Source organism: Archocentrus centrarchus, chromosome 14 (genome assembly GCF_007364275.1).
Source record: "Archocentrus centrarchus isolate MPI-CPG fArcCen1 chromosome 14, fArcCen1, whole genome shotgun sequence".
NCBI lineage: Eukaryota > Metazoa > Chordata > Actinopteri > Cichliformes > Cichlidae > Archocentrus > Archocentrus centrarchus.
Genome location: NC_044359.1, coordinates 19,470,474 through 19,487,916, shown reverse-complemented (window position 1 = coordinate 19,487,916; position 17,443 = coordinate 19,470,474). Strand labels below are relative to the sequence as shown.

The window sequence follows — 17,443 nt, the reverse complement described above, 5'->3', positions numbered from 1 at the left end:
TCTGTTAATCTGCCTGCACAAGAACGTCTGAGCACACTTCTCAGCACAACTTCCTCAAGTGTGATTCAGGTATATTTGACAAGCTGTTAACCACAAACATTCAGTAGCAGCAACAGTGCAGCATATGTTGTACAGCTGTAATGGCCACATAGAGGGGGCATGTTTCAGCTACCAGTTAGCAAAAAAAAAAGCAATGGTATGACATATTTTTATCCTCACCAGCCTGTGAGTATTGTGCATATTAGTCTTTATGGTGTGATCTTGAATGGCTCTTTCTCTTTCTTAGTAGCAACTCTTGGATTCTAATCCACATAAGCTCGTGATGCTTTCCTAAATCCATCCAATCTGTTGAGTGTCTATACTTAACAGCTCTACTCAATAAATCTGGGTCAGCAGAAGGTAAAGTCAAGCTACAGTTTCTGTATGTGAAGAGCAAATTAACCGCTATCTAAAAAAAAAACACCTAAGAATCGTATTGTTTTAAAATCAACATTTAACCCAGTTTAGCAATAGCCTGGTTTGGAAGCTGGACGAGGGCTTAAAGACGTGAAGAGAGTTGAAGATTTTACCTAGAAAATGGAACTGCAGGACCAAATGATGAGTGATTGGAGCCAGTATTATCTGCCACCCACAAGTGTGAACCACCGTCTTCTCTTTAGTGAGTTAAAAAGCAGCTGTATGTGGCCGCAGGGCAGTTCAGATGCATACTGCAACATCTGGACCGATAGTGAACCAGCAAGAGTGAAGACCTGCAGTAGTCGGTCTTTTGCTATGGATGCTAGAATAAGACTAGACAGTTTGAAATCTGGGTGCAATCCACCCTTGCCTTACTGTGCCACCAAAAGGATGTTGTACAACTATAACAGTGGAAAAGACCTTTGGGACAGTGAAGAGTCACAGAAAGAAGAGTCTGCTCTGGACCTGGTGGAAATCCTTGATATAGAGGATGATGAGCAGGATGAGGAGAGCTGGTAGGTGCCATCAGATCTTCAATGACATTTTCTGACAGTGCAACCTGTGATGTGGAAATATTTAATTTTATCCAGCTTGTTTCTGGTCCGAGTTATGGAAGAAACAGAAACACAAACCTGAATTTATACACTTTTAAAGACAGCTGAAAGTCTTTGAGGTTGCTGTTTTTCAGGACAGTAAATTTTTAATCTGACTATTGACAACCCTTCTGAACAGATCTACTCTTTACATAGTCTTAATGTCTTATTCTCACAGGCTGTATGAGTCTCCAAGGAAGCAGTCGTTTGTAGAGAAAAAGGAGTCAGCTCTTAAATGGTGTCGACATGTCCTTGATAACCCCAGCCCTGAGATTCAAGCTGCATGTCGTGTACTGATAAAAATGCTAGATCAAGGCAAGCAAGTAGCACAGACTCACTCAGTCACTCAGTCATTACCCTGCAAATATTCTTGATTTAAAAGAAAATTCTTTTAATGACAATCATCCCACTTCCTGTATTGTCAGGATCAGGCTGTCAGCTCTACAGACATCCTGCAGTTTTCTATCATGCTGCCAGTGTCCCTGTGGACTCCTCTGTGGATACAACAGCTGCCAGCACAGCACCCAGTACCCCTGACAATTTAGGTAATTTCATAATGATGGCCTTCTTTGTATAAAAAGAAATACTCTGAACTTCAACCATGAAACGTGAATCATTATCTTAATTTCAAGGGTGCGTTCTTTTCTACACACAGGCAAGCTTTACACTCCAGTGCAGTTACTCACAATATAGGTCTTTATCCCATCCCCAGGCTTTGGATAAAGTTAGATTTAATTTGAGTTTATGTCAATTATGTTAGCTACTAATGAAATGTTGTGCCAGTGTCAGTTTATGCACACACAAAAAAATGCAAACACAATTTAGTTACCCATCAACTGGTCTGCTGACTTACCTTCTGGGGACAACTGCTGATTTTTTTTTATCTAGTTTAGCCTGTCCTGTTCCCCACTTATTGAATAAGAATGAAGGCACATTTTTTAAAAAAGCTAATAAAAATAACGTCATCAGATGATAACTGTGCGGTTAATCACAGATAATTCAGAAGATTGTATTTTGGCAAATGTAATCCCTCTGTTGGTCTCCACATGGACTGATTACCTCCCTGTAGCCTTACTTATTCAAGTGTGATTGGTCAGTAGAACTCAGACTATGAGTGGAATAGAAACAGAAACTGGAAAGCTTCTAGATGAAAAAGTTTTTCTCTTTGCCTGCAGATACTCACATGCAGATATGTGTTTATGTAGCTCACAGATAACTTGGACTTAAAGAGATGACTATCCCAGTGAAAAAATAATGATGAAGCCTAAAAACCTATCAGAGGAACAAGACACCCAGACTCAAAGCAAATGCAACATTTGTGGCTGTTTTTTTTTTTAAATCCAACTTCATATTGTATATTGGATCTTTACATGTTTATTACAGTAAGACAAGGAACAACTTCCTCAAGCGTGCCTCAGGTACATTTGACAAACAGTTAACTGTAGCTGCAATGGCAGCACAGCGTATGATGTACAGTACCAGTAGCCACATTCCTCCCTGGCTACTTTAGAAATCAATCCAATGGTGCACACAGGAAAAGTAGAAAATGGCAAACAACAAAAAAAGACATTCCTTCTAAATACTGAATGAACTGCACATCTTGAATGCATCAATCTGCACAGATCACAGTGAGCCGAGCATCTCCTTTGATTCCATAACAAAGAGCTACAGATTACAAGATGTCCACATTATGGCCCAACTGCAGGAAGCCAGTGAGTAAAGAAAAATGTTTTTAATGATTTCGTGTGCACATTAAAGGTTTGATTGAGATTTGATAACTTTTGACAATATTTTGCAGGTTTGAGGCAGGACTATGTTTCCATGCCTACCTCCGCTTCACAGAGGAAAAACCCAGAGCCTCCAGTGATGCTTTCATCCTCCTTTAACACCACAGATGAAAATACTGCTTACGCAACTCCAGGAAATAAATCTGAAGCTTCATCATCCACGTCAGCAGCTAAGCAGTGCTGCCAAAGTCCCAAACCATCCAGACTTCACCAACAAGTCACCCAGTTCAAGCTGCTTAAACTTGCGCAGAACCAAGGTAGACAAGTCACGCATGTTTATGTTGTCCTTTCATTCTTTATGATCATTGTGTTTAAGCAGCTGACTGTGGTAAATTATCACTGCTGTGATTTACTGCATGGTAATCAAGGAATCCATCAAAATAGAGTTTCAGTTTGGATAATTGTAGCTGACTGCTGGGATCTGAATAATTTCTTTGTGACATAATCTCATTAGTCTTTGAAGCAGGGATCTTCTGCTATGTAGACAGATTTTCATAGGTTGGCAGTGAGGCAGAGGCAACATACAAAACAAACAAAAAGTAGCAAAAGATAAAGTATTACTTCTATTTTTACTTTCTGTTGTGGTACATGTGGGATGTGGCATTTTCCACATTTCTTTTGAGAAACGTTTCTGTAAAATAGCTCCAAAACAACAGCAGATACTAGCTGTTACCTCTCTGTGACCTCAATGTGCTTTTGCAGCAGGATCACCAGGCGGGACGAGGTCGCCCCTGCGCACCAGCCTCCGCTCCCTCCAGGCTGTTAGGAACAGCCGAAGTTTAGAGACCGATGACTACCAACCTGCTGACCAAATCACTTACTCAGGTTTGGATCCGTTTTTTTCAGATTTTTTAAAAAACATGGTAAATACCTGCAAAACACAAAACTCTGCAGCTTTACGACTGCATCTGATCAAATTTAAAAAATAATAATTTTTTCCCAGGTGTATCATCTGCCAGGGGCCAGGGGTTAAGTTGCTGGTCGCCATCATTTTCTCCCACTTCTTTGAACTCCAGCAGCTTATTGGAATCGATGACAAATCCATCAGCACGGACGGCGGCCGTGAAGAAGCTGCACAGGTCTCAGTCTCTCAGCCCCTGCAGGATCCCTCAGTCTGCTAAAAGATATTTCTCTGTTCACGGACGTGTTTTTACCTCACCTGAGAGGCCAACCACCGTAGCTTGGGCCAGAAATGTGCCATCCATTCAGAGATAAAAGATTTACCCTGTGAGCCACCCACACCTGGGATAAAGTAATGATTAGGACATTAAGAAATCCATGTAAATACAATGTAATTATTTTCTTTTATGGTTAATAAGCCCCTACAATCTCATGGGTGCATTTATATTTTGAAAGAATGTGTCTGTATTAAAATCCTTTATGATAAGTTGCTCAGGGCAAAGATATTGAATCTATGAGTATGACGTTTTGGTTACATGTGCTGGGATCTGGTTCACCTTCCTCTGTGAAAGCTTCTTGGTAAGAATGTGCTACAGGCAAGCACAACTTAAAAGAATTATGGAGATCTGTGTTTTACCAAGTGCTGTGTTTTAAATCATGTGAATTATTGTAGAAATTTAGTGTTAAAGTCACAGGAATGTAGAAAAGTTCAAGAGCACTGATATGCTGATAAATTCATCCATATGAGACATTGTTGAAATATTGAAAGTGTTGCATTATCAGTGGTTTTGCAAATATGCTACAGTTCATGTGCACAAACTAAGTTTCACGCATAGATCATTGATTTGATTATAGAAGTGCATTCAAACTTCACTGTGGTCGATTACAGAATGAGCTGCTTTTTGCAGAGCTGTTGCAATAGGAAGTGTGTCGAATGTCATCATCATGTAAGAGACGTTAAATGGGTATCTTTACGTAACAGATAGCATCATTACCAGGAAACAGAGGTGTGGGTTTGGTGCAGCTTCTTCCTAAAAGTTTTTCATTGTACTTCAGAAGCCACACTTTGCTGTTTTTGTAATGTTGAATATGATTTGTTTCAACCCAATCAACACTTTTCTCCTAGACTTTTAAAAACTACTTGAATTATTAAAGACCAGCTTGTGCTTGGCATGTTAATTATCATTGAATCATCTATTTATTATTTATAGCAAAGGTCTACAGGTTCCAACTCTTGGGTAAGTGCAATTCTCCTGCTGTGTTCCAACGTCACCTCAGGCCCAATGCTCTTTACACTGACCTTTTTTTTTAATTCTTATTTTCAGCTTAAAAAAACAACCCAAATTCCTGCTGTGCAGATGTTTATCATGGTAATATATTAAATAAATTACAGTGGGTTACAATAGATCAAATAATGAATGTAACACAGTAAAACCGTATTCTGAACAAAGCCATTCAGTGTGTGCTGAGAGCAGTTTGGTGCTGGAGTATCCTCTTCTCTTCACTTTATGAACTTCTTGTGTTCATGAATTATTTTAACAGCAGCTCCGGTGTCTGACTAAACTGTAGGCAGCAAAACAGAATAAGACGAACACACAGAGCTGAGGAAAAAGAAATGCATGCATTTAATCAGCTTGAACTTGTGTGCTTTATTAACAACCGTTTTCTGTTGATGTATCAAAATATCTGAAATAATTTTCCACCTATAAGCAGTCAATAAAATCCTGTCATGTTCCACCTCGGTTATGGTCAGTTTCTATTGCTTTTACCTTATGCATAAGCATTATGACAAATAACTAGGCAGGTTAGAAAAATATTAACATAAGATAAAAATTACCATATCACAAGGGAAGATGAACTGCATGGATCTGAATCCCTCTCATCCACTCATAACTCATTTATTAATATTAATGAATCGGTTGGATTTTAAAGAATGTTTTTTTTTGTGTGCATGCAGGATATTATAGAAGCTTGTTTACACACACACACACACAATATATACACACACATTTTTATTAAATATTTACTTAATTTTTGCCTCGCAGAGCCAATTTTAGTAACTCAAACTTCTGTGCAAGTCCAAATTTTGAGATAACTCTAAATTTTGACTTAAAAAAAAAAATTTTTTAAAAATCAGTGGTAGAAACAAACTTCCAAAGGACGTATCCAAGGTAAACAGTACAAAGATGTAGAGATGAATCAGCATACACAACATTCATTCAATATATAAAAGACAAACTGAAATTTACAAGGTGCTGTTATGTCATTTACAAAATAACACTGTACATATTTACCTAAAATTACATTTTCTCATTTTTCAAACAGTTTTCATGATACTGCAGCAAAAAAAACAAAACAAAAAAAAAAAAATAAAGAAATAAAAAAAATAAAGAAGAAGAAAAGAAGCTAATTGTCGGAGTCCATGTCGCTGTCTCCCCCAACAGATCTGAACTCTTCGCTTTCCTCATCTTCACTGAGCTGGACCTGGGAGAGCACAGCTGGGCCTCTCCTCCGTGCCTCATCTTCTTCATCTTCCTCCTCCTCCTCACTAATGCCGTATTCTTCTCCATTTCCCAAACTAGACGGCGGCATCTGACTCCGACTCTCTGTCTCCTCATAGCTGCCGTAACTAAGGCAGAAATCAAGGAACATTGGAAAGAATTTTATAAGACTGTCAGAACAACCAATGATTCAATGGGACAGAAATGCATATGATTAAAAAACAAACATTTAAATACTTAATGAAAACGATGGAAATTAAACTTAAATGCTGATCTTCCCTTATTAAAAGATGTATTGGTAGTTGATGATCAGTCTGAAATCATTTACATTCTTAGGCATTCATTGGGGTCAGTTGGTCTGCAGTACCTGACATTGCTGTCTTCCATATGTGGCCCATCAGGCCCATCCCCTTCGTATGACATCATGCTCTCGTCCTGCTCCATGCCCATCCGAGCAGTCTCCTGAGTTCTACGTGGAGGTGCGGGTCGCACATCAACCTCTCTGTCAGAGTCGCTGCCGCTCTCTGACAGTTGTATGGCTGAGGGGAGACACATATTTCATCAGGACACTTTACAGTAGAATGGAGATTCTGTGTCCAACAGACTTTGCACAAGATGCTGAACTTTTGAATGTTGGAAGAAATTGTGAACCTACAGGAGAAAGGGTTGTCGCCCTCCTCTTCGCTGGCATCATCCTCTCCGTCAGACATGAGTAGGTCCTGATAGAGCACGCTAGCTTGAGCTGGGCGGTTAGATCTTCCCTCTTCTTCCTCCTCCTCCTCATCATCATCCTGGTCATGCAACCGCCTGCGAGGTGGCAGCAACATCTCCTCGTCATCGTCCTCGTCCTCCAGATCGCCTTCTGCATCCTCTGCCTTCAGATACAGGTCATACAAACATGCAGGAAGTAAGAGCAGTGTCAAGGCAGTACATTTACATCTGTGTATGTGCTCAGTGTCATGCGTATATGTGTTACTTACAGGAGCAGGAGTCTTGGGTTTGCCATCGTCTTCCTCATCAAAGCCTTCAATGTCCACATCGGACTCTTCTTCCCCTGGTCTTCTGCTGTGCCGTCCCTGAGAGGTAGAATGAAAAGGGTCAGGGAACAAAGGATAGCCTCTCTCTGTTTACTGTTCGTGTCAACGCTGTTTACATAAGTCATTTTCACACATGGACTTTGGACATTGTCTGCAGAATCAGGTCGAAGCACAGTCTGAATTTGCCCCTTTGATTCAGACATCCATGTTCACAGATAGTTCTGCTTTTTAAACAGTTCAGATCTGCAGTACTTGTGTGAAAACACAGATAGACAGCTGACAGGAAAAACCTGTCACCTGTAAGGAAGGAGGTACAACAGAAATGCCTGCTAAAGCGGGATGCTCTGAGGATAGGTACAAGAGGGGTGGCATGTGGTTTTGCGCCTTATTTCTGTCACTCCATACCTGCCCCACTCTCTTCTCTGGAGCACCCACTAGAGGTCCCTCAGAGAAAAGGCTGCTGGGCTCTCTGGGCACACTCCCCGAAGCCCCGCTGTCAAACAGATCAGCAGGCTGGCCAACACCACACAGAGTGACACAGACAAAGAGACACGAGAAGAGGGCAGGAGTGAAGGAGAAGAACAGGTTGGGAGAAAGAAGGCACTACAGTAAAGAAACTAGACTGCACAAATTAAAGGTCTGGAAAGGAGAGTTAGTGCAAAGAACAAGTGAAGGAGAAGCAATACAAGGAGTGGTAAGGAAGATACTGCACGCAGGAACGTTTAGAGTACTTGGTTTGGCTACATGGAACCAGGCCCTGGATGCTCTCTTACCTGAGGCGTGTATGGCCCAGGCGTCATTGGGTCCAGACTCTCTAAGTCTGCTGCATCTAGAGCTGCCTCTTTAGCAGTAGAGATGTCTTTCTCCAATTGTGTCAAGTGCTCATCATACTGCAAACACAATAAATAGTGACCATTTCAAAAGTGGTTATTTTTCCTGTTTATAAATAATGCAGTGTGTGAAATTACCTGGGAAATTTTTACAAATCTGAATCGAAACACCCTACTGGTAATATATTTCTGAAATCATTCCAACTAAATTACATATATTTTGGCTGCAATTTGGCAAATTATGCAGCGATTTAATGAGGGACATATTACTTTGCTTTTATAAACCTGGGTTACACATCTCCACTCTATGTTTTTAAAATCTATTTCACAAAATAATGCAGTGTTTGAAATTGCCTTTGATTTACTCCCAGCATTGATTTGAAGTGCAGACTCAGCATTATGTAACTTACTGCATAAACTTCCCCTTGACTCTCAAAAGAGCATAATAAGATCTGATTCAACATACCTCTGCCAAAGTCTGCTTACACACATTAACAATCTCGAGAGCTGTCTTGGTGTAAGGACTGTCTGAACCTGTTAAAGACACACACGAGAGAATTCTTTAATGATATTTTTGCATAACTACAGAAGTCTGTTAAAGTTAGTCAAACCTCTGTTAAAGGACATTAACTGCTGAGGTGATGTAAGTAACAGTGTCAATCATAAAAACATTTACCATTGTACTTGATGCTGTTGGTGTGGATGTAACTGACATCTGAAAGGAACGTGTCTCGGTTCTGATATTTATGTTTGGAGATGTTCTGTCAAAATAAGACACACACAGAGAGACACACAGAGACACACACAGGGTGTTTTTTCAATTCTGCTGCTAGAAACAAATTAGTTACTGCAAGACTGACATCTTGTAAGCCTCTCACCTTGCGGACGGTCTCCAGATCCATGGGGTTCACAATAACTTTATAATAATCTGGCACAAACTTCTTGTTGACAGGCTGGTGAAACGGCCATGACTGCAAAGAAGAGAACAGTGGAAGAATGAGGCTCGGATCATTACCCAACTCAATACTGATCACTGTTCTCACACTGACTGAAGAAGGTGACTTACATCGGGAACCGCCATCATTTTCTGGGTTACAATGTTGTCCAAGATGAAGGAGAAGGCCACCTGATCATCATCATCAAGCAGAGGGTTGATGGCTTTCTCCAGCCTCACCAGCCTGTCCCCCTTCTTCAAACACATACACAGATTTGACAGTTTGAGGAAACTAAAAAAAAAGTGGGAAGATAAGAAGATACGACCAAAATATGTCACTATTGATGACTCACCTCTTTCAGTTTAGCATCACACAGATCCAGCATGGACTGTGCAACTTGTGTTATTGGGTGTTTTGCCCCTGGTGGAACAAAAACAGAAAGCCATTTCAACAAACTGAAGTAGGTTTAAAATCTCACTGAAACCACAATGAGCCTAAGAGTTCCTGTAACTCTACCATTGTAGGTGGCGCTGTTTTTGACAATAAGCTCCACTGCTTCACGGAACTCCTCCCTTGATGGGTACATCCGCTTGCGTACATTCTCCCTTAGTGTTTGCAGGTCCATGGGCCGTGTGATGATCTTATAGTAGTCCTTCACAACCTTAGCATTGACTGGTGTGTGGAACGGGTATGTCTACAATGAAGAGGCAGACACAGTAAATATGAAGTTGGATAAGAAATCAAGACCTCACTTTTATGGTGAAGTGAATGTGTGGCTTACAGATCTTACATTAGGGTGATCCCGCATGTCATTGATGATGCTTTCTAGCACAGAGGACAAGGTCACCATGGGGTCCGTGCGTCTGCGGTGGATGGCCTTGTGGGGTTTCTGTCAACATTTAAAAAAAAAAAAAATCAGTTAAAGAGACTCTAACCTTACAATCTTCCCAGGGAAATTCAGACATTAAATTTTTTTTATTAATAACATAAAAAAGCCCTACATGGTCAGGCTCCTGCCTATATGGAAGACCAGCTGAGAACTTATCCCAGTAGTCAGCGTCTCTGATCATCTGATCAAGGTCTTTTAAGTGCTCCACACTCTTATTTTAAATACAGAGCTGACCACACTTTTGATGCCTGTACTACATTATTTTTTTGTGGCTGCTCATGGTCTTCACATGTACTATATGCACCCACCCAATTTTTATTGGTGCACACGGCATGTATGAACATGACAGTGGTTGGCGCACTCACACTGAGCATAAAACGAAGTAGCAAACCGTTGAACTGCTGAAAACTAATTTTTTTATAGGGTAGCTTTTCCTTAATCTTTCCCCCATTATTTTTGGCACTTGATCACATCTAATGTGTGCAATGTAGAAATGAATGTAAGACCTATGCTGTGTGTTACATGTTCACTCCTCTTTAATGTGTAGTTTTATCAAAACTGTGAAGCACCGTGTGCTTTAAAAAGTGTTACGTAAGTTACTATTGTGTGTTAAATGATTCTTACATTGAGGTAGTCACAATGGACTGCACTGCCTACGCGTCTCTTCTTCTTTGGTGGCAGCTGTTGTTTGGGGAACTTGAGCACCAAAGACTTTCTGCGCACTTCATCAGCACTGTAGGAGAAAAACTCAGTTAAACTGGCAGGAGTAGACAACACAGATCCTTTTACTGTAATTGATTCAAATTAGTGTAATAATATTTTCAAAACACACAACACTTCTTTTAGTGGTAAAGAGGGGGGGTGATCCACTACCTTTCGATGAGCTGTTTGCCCAGGACAATTTTAGTGCCCTCCACCTTGATCAACTCCTCATTGTCATTGTGGATGACTGTCTTTTCCAGCTCCTCCTCCTGCTCCTCTGTCATGGCGACTGGGTTGGAGGGTGGGGCATTGGTTTGATAATAAAGTGGACAGAACTTATTGGTCCTCATGTGTCCAATGGCTCCACATGCGCCGCACTTTAGCTAGGGAAAAGAGAAAAACATTAAGGAACACGACAATAATATATCAGTGCTATATAATAATAAGAAGAAGAAGAAGAAAAAGAAGAATTGTTCAAGAATAACCCTGCAACATCTTAATCAAAAAAGCTAATTGGCTTTAGATTTGAGATTTAGTGCACTACCATGAAGCTTATGAGGAAAAAGTGAAAGAAAGGCATATAAAACTGAATCAGCAAGCTTACTTTTACCTTGAGGTCTGGTCTCTCTTTGACCTTCTTGGTCTTCTTCTCTGGAGGACCCTTGATCTTATCCTTCTCTTGGTTTCTCTTCAGCCTCCTCAGCTGCTCCTGAATACGCCGACGTTCCTTCCTCATCTCTTCTCTGTGCTGCTCATCAAAGAGGGCAAACTTTCGTCTGTAAAATAATAATAAAAAAAAAAAAAAGAAAGAAAGGAAGAAAAAAAAGAAAGAAAGAAAAACAAGCCATTTAACATTCACTGGTTTATTAGTGGTGGTTTGAATCAAGTAATAGTCTGATGTTATGAAGTCACTTTCTTTCTCCTTAGTAAGTTCCACTCATTCCCACAATGAATTAGACTGATCCTCTGGCTAAACCATACAACATTAACAAGAAAAACATTTTCAGCATATTTTAACAGAGAAACATTTAATTTAAGTATAAAGATTAATGCAATACCTAATTCAAAACTATTAAAACTAATTTGAATTTTCATCAAAGTTGTGAGTCATTATCACTGGTTTTTGTGCATCAATCACAGCTCTATAAACATTAACTTTGACAGGGCAAAACTATTACACTTTATTTTAACTATTACGTAATAGCACCAATAAATACAAAACCAGTCTGATGGGATAATTTCAAGAACCAAATAAATAATTTGTAATTAAATTTGACTTTAATTACAGTCACACTCACATAAATTCATCATCCTTGGTGGTTCTGATCCTGGTGTAGGCATCAATGACTGCAGCCTTCCGCACTGTTTCACACCGGACATACTCCTTGCCATCCTCATCTCTGAATGTGCGATAAATCTTCAGTCGGCGTCCTGTGGCCGAGGAGTTCAGGCTGGTGACGGAGGACGTGTCGTCATCTTTGTGGGAACTGGTTGACAGTGAACTGGCTATAAAATGAAAAGAAGTAAAGTTCACAGTTAAAGACCTATTTCTTTGTCCTTAACATTAAGACCGTGTTTATTAACACAAATGGACACTTACACAGGCCTTTACGCCGCTCCTTGCGGCCCTTGTCACGATCGCTCTCCTCACCCATCAGCATCCTCTGCAGCTCCTTCCTCTCCTGCTCTTCCCTCTCACGGGAAAGTTGGGAGCTGGTCTTCTTGTTCTGCAGCATGTTCTCAATGTTCTTACCCATCTCCTCAAAGTCACTATCCTCTGCTGAACTGCTGTCTGTGTCTGTGGAGAGCACCTCTGTCGACTCCAGCACTCTGAGGTGCGGGTGCAACAAGGAAGAGATGTTAAAGTGTGCACAGGCAGGATGTTGCCTATATGATGCATATATAGTGCTAAATCAGAGGCTCACTTGTTCTGCAAGTCAAAGATTCTCTGGCACTCTTCCTTGTAACGTTCCTGGTGTTCAGCTACAGAAAAACGAGAGCCTCTGGCAAACTTGCTCATGGGTCCCTCTCCTGAGCGTGCTTGCTCCGTGGACATGGTCCTCACCACATCAATAACTTCCCAGCGTGACAGTTTCTTGATCTAACACACAGACAAAAACTAAATGTAAAGCATTTCCTGCATTTCTATTGGTTATTGATCTCAAACCTAATTAGGGGAAGGTCTCCAAAAGCTCGATGCTGTCCTACATCTGTTTAAAGTGCTTTCACATCATCCTGGTCTTACCTCCTCCTCTGGTACACCAAACTTGCGCAGCAGCTGCTTGGCATTCTTCAGCGAGAGCCTCCTCAGATCAGCATCTGTCCCTGTCACTGTCTTCTTCACCGGCTGCGGCTCTTTATCGTCCTGCAAAACCCAACCACACTTGTCACCCCCACATTGTTTACATAAGCAATGCTGAGGTGATAGATTTTTACTTTACACACTCAGACCTTCTGTTGAGTAGGCTTGTTGGGCACTTTCACATAGGAGAAACCTTCTCCACAGCCTGTAGGATCAGCCACACCTGTAACCTCTAACAAGCACTTCCCCTTCATAGCAGAAATGAAGGCTCTTGTTGTGTTCCAAGGAGCTGTCCGCACCTAAAGTGTGACACAGGACCAGCATGGTGTCATCTCAAGTCTGCATTAGTTAACTTTATTACAAAGAAGAGTTCTGGCTGATACCTCATCATCAATCTTCATTTGAAAGTCCTCTTCGTTCTCCTCCTCTGGAGCAAAGAAGGATTTCTCACCATATCCAGCATCCTACAGGGGTGAAACAACTCGTGATCAACCAGAAGACAAAATAATTACAAATGGAGTTACTTGTAGGTAAAAACTGTTACCTTGAGCCTTTGCTCTGCTACCAGCATGCTGTAGTAAGCACAGCACTGCTCTGGAGAAACCATGGCCCTGATCTCTTCTTCTGTTGGCAGTCTGAAATCAGGCTTCAGCACCCACCAGTTTGAGTCCATCCCTGGCATGAGGACAAGGCACACAAATCATTTATGCCCAACTGCTTGATCGCAGAGTGCAGTGTGACGAGCAAAAATAATAAAAATCATTGCTTTGTTTTCATTATAGGCTGTAGAAAACATGATGTGATTTTACTGAATAGTTATACCCTGTCTCCTTATACTGTCCTTACACTACATCTTACCTTTGGGGTAAAATCCATAGCAGGCGTATAAAGCTCTTTCAATGCTCAGATTTCTGTCTGTCAATTCAAGGCACACACACACACACACCGCTGACCTCATGCAACTTCAAACAGCACGGAATCTTTTTATACCCTAAAGATTTCCCTGATTCAACACAACTGTTAGTCTAATCCATGATAATGATCACTAAATGCTCAACACAGTCAAATGTGTGAAGTCTACCTGTACGTTTGAAGTCAGCACACAGTTTAAGTCGTTTCCTGATGCTGCTTTCTGAGTGTGAGGGAAAAGCTTTCTTTATATCCTCCATACGGATTCTCCGTGGCCGATCTTTGCTCTTCCAGAACAAGCGATAAATGAACACCTACAGAACACAGAAGTGATAGTTCAGCTATGTGACGAGAACAGCTTTGGTTTCTGGGAGATGTCAGGCAAATGCAAATACCTGCAGGAAGTCTCTGATGTGAGTATTGGCTCGTTTGGAGTTCGGCCCTGGAACTTCAAACAAGGGGCACTCCTGACCAACTACAAAAATATCTACAATCTCTCTAATGTAGTAGCCATGTCGTGTTCGTATAACCAAGAAATCAGTCTCAGGCATCTTGTGAAGGTAGATTGGGGCACGGAAGAGGTTGTTCTCAAATGCCTGAGAAAAAAGGCACACCATCATACAGTTTTCCATGATAACAGGACAGATATTTTATATATTCACCAGTCTAAATAATGATTATTTTCCTGATGAGGTGCTGACCTGGAGAAGCTGTCCAGGATGCAGAGAACCAAGGAAAGGGGATGTGTGACAGTACACAGTCTCTCCATATTTACAATCAGGTGCTCCAGGATCTTTTCCAGGTTTCTGAAAAGCACAGCAGTGGCAGCGGCACGTTTTAAGAACCGCATCCAAATAATGAGAGACAAATGAAAACCTGACGATTTGGTGAATTTCATTATGTCTGTATTTCTGCAACAGAAAACCAATATCACGCTCACCCTTTTGTAGTAGTTCTTGATTTTAGTTGCCATGCCAACTTGCATGATGAGAGGAGGGTATTCTTCACTGTATTCTGCCAGGATCAGATCTCCATCTTTGCCTGTCAAGTCTTGCGGGGTTCGCATGAAGAACATGTCTCCTCCTCCTGATGCCTGCCGCTCTTGCTCTCGCATCTATCCAAAAATCAGATTATACATTTAGTACACATTAACATTAATGACAAAATTGAAACACTACATGGTTATCTGTACATTCACGGTGTAATGATGCTCGTTATGAGCAGGGCTGCACCTTGGCTTTCTTCTTTATGTGTTTAAGCAGAGGCTGAGCAGGGTGGGGACCTGGCTGAGCCAAAGCTCCAAACGAGTACTTCTTCAGAGTCTGACGATGGAACTGGCGAAGCTTCATGGGCCCCATGTGAGTGGGGAAGAAGGGCTGCCGCAGTTCCAGGGCTGGGATGGAGTGCTGTCAACAAGAGAAATGTTACTTAGCTGTATTACATAACACAAATGATGGCTCTTTTTTTTCCCCCTCAATACATGATGTGACACGATTCTTTTATGATTTAGCTCCTGATCATGTACCGTTAGTTTTTATCTTCACTTTTATGCACTACCATTTACCTGAATGATGTTGCCACCAAAGGTTCCCCTCAGGCCTTGCTGTTTGGGATAGTAGAACTCATCATTGGACAGATTCCAGGGATCTTTGACCTCAGGTTGGGACATGTTCTGTGTTGAGAGAAAGCATACATCCCCTCAAAGTACTGCCATTCTAACATTTTCATCTTTTAGCTGAAGTATAAAAATGTTCCTGAATTTCCCACTTACAGTTTACACCTAAAGGTAAGAATTTTTAAGCCTTTATTTTGTACCCCCTTACCCTCCTCATTAGAGACTTTTTACTGTTTCCTTCAAAACAAACCATATCTGCAGTACAGATTTGCAACCAATAATCAAGACTGCCTTTGCCATACTTGCTGTGGCTCATCTTTTATCACGCCCGTTTTCCCCAGCAGGATGCGGCTCTTCTTGATTGCGGTTTCTTTCTTATTCTCTTTTGATGGCGAGTGGGAGGTCGTCTCCTCCTTTTCATCAGGAATTTCTGCAAATGGCAGCAGCACAGCATGCATTAAAAAAAAAAGGTAGCCTAAAACAAGCAAAAGCATCACAGAAGTAGCAAAAGAAGACTTTTCAATTTACCTAGAATTATGTTCTCATCATTGGGATCCAGTGTAAGAACAGGTGGCTCAAGCATTTGATCCATCTCCTGGTCATCCCAGATAATGTTGTCTTCCCAGCGTCCGTATACCAACTCTTCATTATCAATGGGAAAAATGGAGAACCAAGGACAGTCTTCTTCCTGAGAGGCTGCAAAGGCACAAAAACAAATGAATGCAAAACAAACAGTGAGAAGTTATCTTGAAACAGAATGGACTGAAATGTGACCAAAAGAGTAAACTGACCTTGATTATCGTGGCTGTTTTTGTCTCGCTTTGAGCCAGAAATCGAAGCAGCTTTGGGCATGGGTGGAGGTGTAGGTGGCACCAGCTGGGAATTACTTCTTGTCAGACCTGTAATATTAAACATAATATTAGGATTTCTTTTTACACAAATTAAATATTACACCTTAGTCCTCCACCATCTATTACTTCTGTCTATACAACTTAAGAATACTCCACCTGGCATTAAAAACAAACAAACAAACAAACAAACAAAAAAGCTTTAATTTTGTATTTTTTCCTGGTTTCTTACCCTGCTGTGCATTGTAAGCATTAGCATTACGGGTCATGCTAGAGGGTAGCCATCCTGCCAGGCTGGCTCGCTGAGTCTTGGTACTCTTGTGTTTAACATCTTCTCCATTCCAAATTATATCATCCTCCCATTGCAGCTGAGTGACCATGAGGAAGAGTTCATTCTCCAGGGCTTTTCTGTCTTTAGCTTCATCATCTTCATTATCATCTGCATCGTTGTTATCCTCCTGAACCTGAACCTATGGACATAATACACACAACTTCAGCAACATAATCAGGATTATATCCTTGCTATGGATACAGATGTTCGCATCTGCATACCTCTTGGGAAATCTCTGTTATTTCAGTAGGTGTATCCGGCTTCTGAGGCTCACTGGATTGCTGTTCTTTAAGCTTGAACCCATAGTTAAAATTGCTTCCATCCTCAGGAACCCCGAGCATGTCGTACCAGAGCTGGGCTGGACCATATCTCCATTCTGCTACTTTAGGCCGAGATTCCATCTCCTTGTCCCCATCACCACAAGTTTGTGAAAACTTTGATTCTACTGGAGCCATCATGGTTATCTGGACAACACAGAATGCATGTAAAGTGCTGGATAAATTGAAAACTACTAAAAGCTGATATTATTCAAGATTCCAGCAAAGACCTACCTCATCATCAGAAAGACATTGCTCCGGAGGTGGAGGGGCGGGATACTCATAAATCCATCCAGATTTCTTCTCCTGGCTTTGCTCTAAGGGTTCTCCTTCTGGAGGAGGTGTCCCAGGCTGAGGGTCTCTGTGTTTTCGCTTCTTTTTCCTGCGGGCACTCCTCCAAACTGATGGCACGTTCTTTCCAGGACCAAACAAGCGTAAGAACCGAAGCACCTGGCAGCACATTCAATAAAATAGGTGTCATGGCACTCGCT

At 41.2% G+C, this 17,443-nt stretch overlaps 2 protein-coding genes across 9 annotated transcripts in view; one reads left to right on the top strand and one right to left on the bottom strand.

The window, feature by feature from the left end:
- The first annotated feature begins 179 nt into the window (after positions 1-179).
- LOC115791541 (SLAIN motif-containing protein-like) lies at positions 180-4,919 on the top strand. Its single transcript, XM_030745639.1, has 7 exons — positions 180-971; positions 1,228-1,364; positions 1,475-1,594; positions 2,672-2,761; positions 2,848-3,093; positions 3,539-3,661; positions 3,780-4,919. The coding sequence occupies exons 1-7, from the start codon at positions 577-579 to the stop codon at positions 4,049-4,051; spliced, it is 1,383 nt and encodes a 460-aa protein (XP_030601499.1). The 5' UTR covers positions 180-576; the 3' UTR covers positions 4,052-4,919.
- Positions 4,920-5,365: 446 nt separating this feature from the next.
- The window catches only part of taf1 (TAF1 RNA polymerase II, TATA box binding protein (TBP)-associated factor), a 14,432-nt gene continuing 2,354 nt past the window's right edge, over positions 5,366-17,443 (bottom strand). For 2 of the 8 annotated variants that reach the window (XM_030745629.1, XM_030745630.1), the window contains exons 7-42: positions 17,187-17,402; positions 16,857-17,099; positions 16,537-16,774; positions 16,248-16,355; positions 15,985-16,152; positions 15,759-15,886; positions 15,406-15,513; positions 15,074-15,247; positions 14,782-14,955; positions 14,543-14,647; positions 14,237-14,437; positions 14,014-14,155; positions 13,791-13,847; positions 13,477-13,607; positions 13,316-13,396; positions 13,082-13,231; positions 12,876-12,995; positions 12,556-12,731; positions 12,231-12,460; positions 11,929-12,136; positions 11,235-11,406; positions 10,802-11,013; positions 10,553-10,661; positions 9,830-9,928; positions 9,556-9,733; positions 9,392-9,459; positions 9,171-9,293; positions 8,983-9,075; positions 8,781-8,865; positions 8,571-8,638; positions 8,048-8,164; positions 7,680-7,787; positions 7,218-7,313; positions 6,893-7,112; positions 6,605-6,776; positions 5,366-6,365 (exon numbers count right to left, since the gene is read on the bottom strand). In XM_030745629.1, the coding sequence (XP_030601489.1) occupies positions 6,143-6,365; positions 6,605-6,776; positions 6,893-7,112; positions 7,218-7,313; positions 7,680-7,787; positions 8,048-8,164; positions 8,571-8,638; positions 8,781-8,865; positions 8,983-9,075; positions 9,171-9,293; positions 9,392-9,459; positions 9,556-9,733; positions 9,830-9,928; positions 10,553-10,661; positions 10,802-11,013; positions 11,235-11,406; positions 11,929-12,136; positions 12,231-12,460; positions 12,556-12,731; positions 12,876-12,995; positions 13,082-13,231; positions 13,316-13,396; positions 13,477-13,607; positions 13,791-13,847; positions 14,014-14,155; positions 14,237-14,437; positions 14,543-14,647; positions 14,782-14,955; positions 15,074-15,247; positions 15,406-15,513; positions 15,759-15,886; positions 15,985-16,152; positions 16,248-16,355; positions 16,537-16,774; positions 16,857-17,099; positions 17,187-17,402 (5,301 nt within the window). In that variant the 3' untranslated portion in view covers positions 5,366-6,142. The remainder of the gene's footprint in view (positions 6,366-6,604; positions 6,777-6,892; positions 7,113-7,217; positions 7,314-7,679; positions 7,788-8,047; positions 8,165-8,570; positions 8,639-8,780; positions 8,866-8,982; positions 9,076-9,170; positions 9,294-9,391; positions 9,460-9,555; positions 9,734-9,829; positions 9,929-10,552; positions 10,662-10,801; positions 11,014-11,234; positions 11,407-11,928; positions 12,137-12,230; positions 12,461-12,555; positions 12,732-12,875; positions 12,996-13,081; positions 13,232-13,315; positions 13,397-13,476; positions 13,608-13,790; positions 13,848-14,013; positions 14,156-14,236; positions 14,438-14,542; positions 14,648-14,781; positions 14,956-15,073; positions 15,248-15,405; positions 15,514-15,758; positions 15,887-15,984; positions 16,153-16,247; positions 16,356-16,536; positions 16,775-16,856; positions 17,100-17,186; positions 17,403-17,443) is intronic. The other 6 variants (XM_030745633.1, XM_030745634.1, XM_030745631.1 and 3 more) reach the window with 5 other exon arrangements.

Coding starts and splice junctions, on each gene's coding strand:
- LOC115791541 (XM_030745639.1), top strand. CDS start 577: ATGGAACTGCAGGACCAAATGATGAGTGATTGGAGCCAGTATTATCTG. Junction 1,595..2,671: donor CAGTACCCCTGACAATTTAG/GTAATTTCATAA, acceptor CAATCTGCACAG/ATCACAGTGAGCCGAGCATC. Junction 3,094..3,538: donor TAAACTTGCGCAGAACCAAG/GTAGACAAGTCA, acceptor GTGCTTTTGCAG/CAGGATCACCAGGCGGGACG.